Genomic DNA, 8,286 nt, shown 5'->3' with positions numbered 1-8,286 from the left:
AAGAGGATTCAGATCAAGGTTGGGCACGGGAGATTCGACTCCCCATGCACAGTGCTTCACTAATGGGCTACAAGGCTGACCCATGCGTAACTCCTAATAAACATATACGAATACAGACATATACCATAATACTGGGGGAGAATGGCATACCTTAGTCGTTTTGAAAACAGGGCAGGTGAAAGGGTCAATCATGATTATTTTATATGCTATTTAACTAAAGACAAATTTGAAAAGAGTTGAGTCAAACTTACTGAGAACATTTATTGGTGGCAGCTAAGACTGAGGAAGCGGGGGGCCTCTCTGCTGAAGATGAGTGAGGGGAGTCCCGCCTCGTTTCTCCAGTACTGGCGGTCACCCTCGGTGGGGCGGTCGCACTCGGCCGGGCCGACAGCATGGCCTCCAGGATGTCTTGGTGGTGGCGCCTGCTCCTGCCAACTAACTCTGCTGCACTGTTTGAAGTCGCTTCATTTTTGTTTTCTGCCTTCGAGCAGTTCTCAGTTTTTTAGTTTTTAAGAAATTGTCCTCTAATTGGTACAGAAAATCTTCAATTTGGCCAACCTGGAAGAAACAGATACAAGATTTGTTGTTGATCTCCTGGGGGATGTTTCCCCACTCTCCTTTTCTCTCTCTCTCTCTCTCTGGCAAGTGTAATGTTCCTCTTTTTTTCTTCTTTTTTTCCTTAAGCCACACTCCAAGAAATAAGGTAAAATGATGATATACAAAACAATAATTCTTGAAAAAAAATTTGTCCTTCTCAAAAGAAAACCTAGAAGTATCCAATGACAGTTGGTTGAATGTATTATCCTGTTGGTCAGGATAAACTATCCAATAGAAATTCATATATGTATGCTGAATTGGGCTTTCATGAAAGTCAGGAGATATAACAATTCATACATAACCCTGACTCCTAGGCCCTGCATATTACATTACTCACTGAGAGCCCACTATCATAAAGCCAGCTCAGAGCGCGAGTGCTTGCTATTCATGCATAAACGGATGGGTCATCTACTTAAGATAAAAGCACTTACAACTTCAATTTTCCTATTTTGAGTTCCATTTTTAAATCACTTGATTTATCATTCAGAGTAATATCCGAAAGATAATTCCCATTGTCAAAAGGGAATAATGAATGGTAACATTCACCCATATGTTATGCCCCGTCTTAAACATCACGCCAGGTGATGTAAACTGCCTCCTGGTTTTCGTAAGACAGCATGATAACTTATTTATGTGAGAACAATTATTTTTGAAACCTTTGAAAAATGCTTTCAAAGAATTTTCTCCAAAAACGCAGTTTTCTTTAGGATGTTAGATCATTGCATAAATCATTAAAATAATTTCACAGAATATTTTTGGATCTTTGCCTCCTGTCATGAAGTCAACACATTTTAAAATGTACTTCATATAAATATAAATATATATATGCACACACAAACATATACATACACTATCCAACTCTCACCAAAATAATAAACCGAAATAAATAAATAAACAAACAAAGCTCCAGAGCCCAATCAATAAAGATATAATGGGTGGCTCTCCACTGCTACTTCGATAGTTGAGTTGATGGTTCATTCTTATTTGCACTGAAAATGTTTCATTTAAATCAAAGCTCTTTATAATTAGAATGTTTGCAATTAGCCCAAATACAACTCAAAATTACAACCCTAGTGCAACAAAAAAGCTTCCTTCAATGAGAAAGAAAAATAACTGTTTAAAAATATCCATTAGGTGGCTGCTGTTTTTTTTTTAATTGTGTTTATTAAGAGCAGTATTGACTGAGCTGCCTCTCCTTTAAAAAAGACAAAGAGCAGCACAAGACATGTCATTGAACGAGGAGCACCGCGAGCTATGCCAGGGGCCCAGAGCGCACACCCAGAACGTGTGCCCGCTGCCTCTCGGCCCCTCCCACCTGGTCTGTCCACATGCTGTGCTGTCAGTCTGTCTCCTAATGACATTGCGATGGCCTTTGAAAAACACAAAGCCGAGGGACCAGCAGATGGTGTGATGGTTATATCGCTGGACTCCTGCGTAGTTGACCACAGTTTGAGGCCTAGAATCTGTGGCTAAAACTCATGCCAAGGATGGGGGGACAGCTCACACCAGGTGCGTATGCGTGCATGCCCAAATCCTGAGAGGAGACTGGAGGAGAAGGGACTGTGGTGTGGCCATGCCCCCTGGGGGATGATTTCTTGCTTTCTGTCTCTGTCTCTCCTGAGATTGCATGCATCCTAGAGCAAAAACGTTTCTAAAAAAACAGACAAATGAAAAACTCCATCAGCATGTGTGCGTGTATGCTCCAAAATCCCAACAGGATGGAGACATGAAGGAGGGATTGGGGTGTGACCACAGCTCATGGAGGGGGGGGGGCGCGGCTCTGCATTCTCCCTCTCTCTGTCTCTCTTTGTCTCTCTCCAGTGAGTGTACATAATCTTTGGCAACTGAAAAAAATAAGCTAAGGATCTTCAGAAAGCAAAGTGATGCTTGATATGACATATATTGAAGGCTTTATTTTTATTTTATAAATTAAATAGCACTATTTTCCCCATTTTAAAAATTTACAATCATCACTGTACATCTTTATGGGGTTTTCTCCAGCACAAGTACAGTGTATATTAGTCAAGTCAAAAATACTGCCACACACATTATCAGCAGCAGATAACTTCTCATTTTTGTGTCTATTAAATGCCTTGTTTGTTTTATCCTTCATCTACTTTTATACACCGTCATTCTATTACCAGTATTTAACGCTGAGATAATAACAACACCTCGCCTCCATTCCCGAAACAGCTGGGGACAGAAATGGACGCAGAGTTTGCAGTATTGAGTTCTGCTCTTGGTTTGGTTTATAACCGTGCTCTGTGAACCCAGGGAAGTCATTGGGCTTTCTGAGTTTGTTTTTCACCAATATTTAGTATTAAGAGTTGGTTGGCTTAGAAATTAACAAGGGCACACCTTGTCCTAAGATTCTAGGACTTGTACTTACATCTGATCTAAGTAGTCCAGTCCTAAAGATGAACACTCACATTTTCAAGTCAGATTGTCCCCTCAGATTGCACCGCAGTGTGCACGGCAGCTCTGTAGTCAAGTGGGTCCATTTTATTTCTGAACTTATTGAAGTGTAGGAGAACTGCAACATGCTTTTAATAAAGTGGGCTCTTTTTTTAAGTCAAGGAAAGAAAAATGCCAGTTGAGGAGAAAATAGATTCATATAACTAAGAAGAACAGATTGCAAATGATAGAAATTTCTATAAAGCCCTTGGGAAAATAAAACACAAATACGTATGTCTGGAAGGAAGAAAACGAGCCATTTTGGGAGCAGAGGCTTCGTTAGACTCTACAGAATCTACTTGCTTGACGATCAGACAGGCTGCTTGGTCATTCTGGGTCTAACTGTCCCCTTTGTGAGATGGGCAGATGACACTTTATGTACACACATGCTAATGCCGACTCGGCGTTACAGCCATAGCAGATGGAGCTCGCAGAGAACGTTGAGATGTTCGATGACTGAAGGGAGCCGGAGTCCTCAGTAGGAGGGAGGCCTGCCCTGTCAGAGCTGTTGGTCATAACTGACACCACAGAGTAAGGAAAGTGTCATCAGCGAGATTCTTGGGGCCTTTCCCTTCATCTCATTCAGTAATGTTATGGGCTGCCTTGTGCCTCCCCTCCATTCGGGTTTCCATGTTCATCCCCGGAGTCTTAGAAAGTGACTTCATCTGGACGGAGGTCTTTATCTGGGGGTCGAGTTAAAGTGATGTCCTTTGGGTAGGCTCTACGTCAAATGACTGGTGTCCTTATAAAAAGGGGGGTGTCTGGAAACGCACGGGTACACACGGAGGACATCGTAGATGGGGGGGGACATTGTGTGGAGACGAAGGCAGAGACAGGGTGCTGCTCCCACAAGCCAGCCAACCTCCAAAAACTAGGGGGGTGCGGCGGACCCTTCCTCACTGCATCTGGAACCGGTCTTGTGGACGCTTTGGTCTTGGACTCCTAGTTTGCAGAGTTGGAAACAGCACACTTCTATTGTTGAGGACACTCAGCTTGGGGGGCTTTGCTGCAACAGCCCTAGCAAATGTTGGGTTGCCAGAAAAGTCATGACGCATGTTTGCATAGAAAAACACGTCATGGGACCAGCAGTTAGCGTAATGGCTAGGTGGCTGGACTCCCACGTAGTCGACTGCAGTTCGAGTCCCTGACCCAGTGGCTTAAACTCACGCCGGGCGTGTGTGCGTGCGTGCGTGCCCAAGATCCCGAGAGGAGAATGGAGGAGAAGGGATTGTGGCGTGACCATCCCCCCTGGGGGGTGATTTGTCGCTTTCTGTCTCTGTCTTTGTCTCTGTCTGTCTGGTGAGCACACGTGCCCTATAGCAAAAAAAACTCTCCAAAAAAAAGAAAGAAAAAAACATGTCATGACTTTTCTGATGACCTAACAGATGGAATTACTCAGGGCCGGCTTGACGTTTAGCTGTTGAGTGCTGTGTGTAGGGATTGGGATTCTGCATGGCTGATGGTGGTTTGAATCCTCACCCAGGTGGCTAGGAAGACATACTGGGCACATGTGTGCATGTGCCCCAAGTCCCCATGACACGGAAAATGGAGGAGAAGGAATTGCTGCATAACCAAGCCCCACTGATGGTTGTTTTCTCTCTCTAGTGAGTGAATACGCCCTCTGGCAGTTAAAAACCATCTACTAGGCGATAAAATGAAAGGAACATCAATTAAATTCTAATTTTCCCTTCAGATGTGAGGGATGCTTTGATGCTTTAAAGACATGTACATTTTCCATGGTTTTATGCCCCCGACGTGGTCGGTGTTCGCCGCAGGGGCTCAGTCTGTACCTTGGGAACTAGGGTGGTCCCTTGCCAAAAACAGTGGTAAGAAGAAGCCGATCTCAAACATGAGTGAATGTGTAAATTACACCGAGAAGAACACGCTTGCCTTGAATGTGGGGTTTCATTAACTTTCATGTCTGAACCAAGGAGAAGGGATGAGGCATGTTTATGAGGGTTTGCCTGCACGTGCTCATCCCTCAGAGCTCAGCCCTCAAAGAGTTTTTTTAAACCTTTAGAAGATGTTTTCTAGTAGAAAGAAAGTTGGGGAAGCAAGAATCAAACTCTTTAGGAATAAATATCAGGTTATGTGACAGTACTGCCAGATACGGAATAAGACTGTGTTTTTGGTGATTAGCAGTTTGGACCAAAATCCTCTCGGCAAAACAGACATCTCACTCCACCACGTGGATTCCATCACGTTTGTTCCTTTGCTCTGTTGCAGTTTAATTTCCAGACTAAATGCTTTTAAATATTAATTATCCAAGATGGTCTGAATTTTAATTCTTATTAGAATTACAATTGTTTTCAAACAGGCTTGAAATTAATTTCTAAAATAAACTTGGTTTTTGAAACAAAGTTGTTTCTACTAGTCACGATATAGCAGTTTTTAATTTTTCATTTTTAGCTTTTGGCCAGTATTCAAATAGACAGATCAGCCCCTTTTTTTCTACTTTTCATTTAGCACATTGGGTATTTTATTCGGTATTTGAGTCACAGGAGTACAACACACAAGTCTGAAGGATCTACCCTTGAGGTGTCACAAAGTGTGCAGAAGACCTCATGCCGAACTGTATTACCAACGCTTGATTAATACCCACAATGGTAACACTTTTCATTATGTTTAGTAAAGCGTTTACGACTATCATAGAGTTTGGCTACCACTTTGATCAGGAAATCGTGTGCTATGGTCTGAATGTCTATGTCCCCCAGTTCATGTGTCGAGAGCCTAACTCAAAGTGATAGCATTAGAAGGCGGGACCTGCCTTGTGCTTAGGTCCCAAAGGTGGAGCCCTTCATGAGGAGACCCAAGGGGGCTTGTTCAGCTGAGGGTGCACCTAGAATGTGCCACTCATCAACAACCTTGATCTTGTCTTTTTTAGCTTCCACGACTGTGAAAAATAAACTTGGGTTGTTCATAAGCCGTCCGGTCTATGGCATTTTGTTACAGTAACCTGGACAGCCTAAGAGACCATGTGTCATGGGCTTTTTAAAATTCATTTTTCAACAGATATGAGTATCATTTATGATTTGAGGATGTAAGTATATACTATTAAACTTTAAAATTTTCATTTTGAGATAGCTCCAGATTCATGTGCATCAGTAAGAAGGAATACAGGGACAATCTGTGTACTTACTGCAGTTTTCTTCAAGGGTAACATTGTGTGAAAATGCAGAACGTTGATACGGCGGGGATACAAATAGTTCCATCACCATGAAGATCTCTCCGACTGCCTTTTCTGTTTCTTTTTATTATTATTTATACACTTGATCACTATACATTGTTTAGGTTCTAAAGAGGTTTTAGCCAACATGATACACACCGCACACCAGGCGAGCGGAGGGTGTGTGGCCCTTCTATGGACGCCCCGTTTTCCTCTGGTCCCGCCCTTTGTTTAACCTTTGGCAACCACTAATCAGTTCTCCATTCCTCTAATTCTGTTATTGTAAGAAGCTTGTTTTACTGCTAAGGGTGTCCCTGACGTGTATGTACCGCCATTTAATTATTTGCCCTTTGAATAATATCTGATTCCTTAAGTTTAGGAGTACTATGAATTAAATTGCTATACACATTTGTGTACAAGGTTTTTTTTGTTTTGTTTTGTTTTTTGGTGTTTTTGTTTTTGTTTTTGTTTTTTTTTTAGAGATTTTTGCTATAGGGCACATGTGCTCACCAGATAGACAGAGACAGAGAGACAGAAAGAGAGAAATCGCCCCCCAGGGGGAGAGTCATGCTGCAATCCCTTCTCCTTTTTTCTCCTCTCAGGATCTTGGGCACACATGCACATGCACCCAGCGTGAGTTTAAGCCACCGGGGCCAGGACTTGAACCCCGGTAAACTACATGGGAGTCCAGTGACTGTAGCCACATTGTGCTAGCTGCTAGTCCCTACAAGTTTTTGTATGACTCTCTTGAAAGGATTTTGAGTACACTTGCCTGGTATGTGTTTCAAGCCATTGAGTCTGTTACTCAAACCCTGGGGGTCAGCAATGCAGGGCTGCTTTAACTACCAGGCCATGGAGCCAGCCTGATGTTAAACATTTTTTAATGTGCTTACTTGACAGTCACTTTGGTGAATATTTGTTCATATTTTTGTGTCCATTTTCAAATTTTGTTATTTATTTTTATTTGTTAATTTGAGCATTACTGTTTTTGTACATTGCCAGAGGGCACGTGCGCTTCCTGCAGACAGAGAGGGAAAGTGAAACAGCGCCCCCTATGGGGCATGGCCACCTCACCATCCTTCTCTTCCATTTCTCCATCCTTTGGGGGTTTTGAGCAAACACACACGTGCCAGATGTGTTTTTTAAGCCACCAGGTCCAAAGCTCAAACCGTATGGATGGTGAAGTGAGATCAGCCACTGTAACCAGCAGGCTACAGCCTGGTTGAAGAGGGGCCTTTATATAATCTCTAAGTCCTTGGTCATATTTGTGGCTTGTACATACTTTTTCTCACCCTGAGCTTACCTTTTCATCTTTTAAACAGAAGAAGTCTTTAATTTTGATAAAACCCAATTTATCAGACCTTTATGGATCGTGCTATTGGCTCCAAGCCTTAGAACCCTTTGTATAGACCAAGATTCCCCAAATTTTATCTTTTTTTTTTTTAAATAAAAGTTTATCTTTTACATTTAGTCCTATGATCCATTTTTTTCCCCCAAGTTTTATATTTCAATTATATGAGAGAGACAGAAACAGAGTGAGGGAGAGACCCCCAGCAGGCAGGGTCCTCATGCCACGGTCCATCCCCGGTTCCCAGAGGGCCTGGGCCATGGGTGCCTATGTTCCGGGCATGCTCAAGGAGGTCCCAGGGTGTGACTGCAGGATCTTTTCCGCTGGGGCCGCTGTATCCACTGGGACCACTCCCTGGTCCAGTCACTCCTTTTCAATTTATATTTATATAAAGTATGAATGTTAGGTTGAGGGTTTTTTTTTTTTTTTTTTTTGTCTATGGATGTCCAAATGTTCTAGCACTATTATTAAAAATGCTATCCTCCTACTACTTCCCCCCTTGAATTCTTTTTTGCACCTTTATAAACAAATCAGTTGAACATGGTATGTGGGTTTATTTCTGGCTTCCTCTTTCATAGTTTGACAGAGTTATGTGTCTGTCTCTACCAAGGCCACAAAGTCTTATTGTAGCTATATAAAGTCTTCAAATTAGGGAGGCTGACTCCTCTCGTTTCATTTTTCAAAAAGAGTTTAAGCTAGCTTAGTATGTTTTCTTTTTCTT

General features: G+C 42.4%; 1 protein-coding gene across 7 annotated transcripts in view; it reads right to left on the bottom strand.

Moving 5' to 3' along the window:
* Positions 1 to 246: 246 nt before the first annotated feature.
* The window catches only part of SPATA16 (spermatogenesis associated 16), a 246,382-nt gene continuing 238,342 nt past the window's right edge, over positions 247 to 8,286 (bottom strand). For 6 of the 7 annotated variants that reach the window (XM_006155040.2, XM_006155045.2, XM_006155046.2 and 3 more), the window contains one exon: positions 247 to 558. In XM_006155040.2, the coding sequence (XP_006155102.1) occupies positions 436 to 558 (123 nt within the window). In that variant the 3' untranslated portion in view covers positions 247 to 435. The remainder of the gene's footprint in view (positions 559 to 8,286) is intronic. The other variant, XM_006155044.1, reaches the window with a different exon arrangement.

This window comes from Tupaia chinensis, unplaced genomic scaffold (genome assembly GCF_000334495.1).
Source record: "Tupaia chinensis unplaced genomic scaffold, TupChi_1.0 Scaffold000430_1, whole genome shotgun sequence".
In the NCBI taxonomy this organism is placed as follows: domain Eukaryota; kingdom Metazoa; phylum Chordata; class Mammalia; order Scandentia; family Tupaiidae; genus Tupaia; species Tupaia belangeri.
The sequence above is the reverse complement of the archived record's forward strand: the minus strand, read 5'-3'. Positions and strand labels throughout refer to the sequence as shown.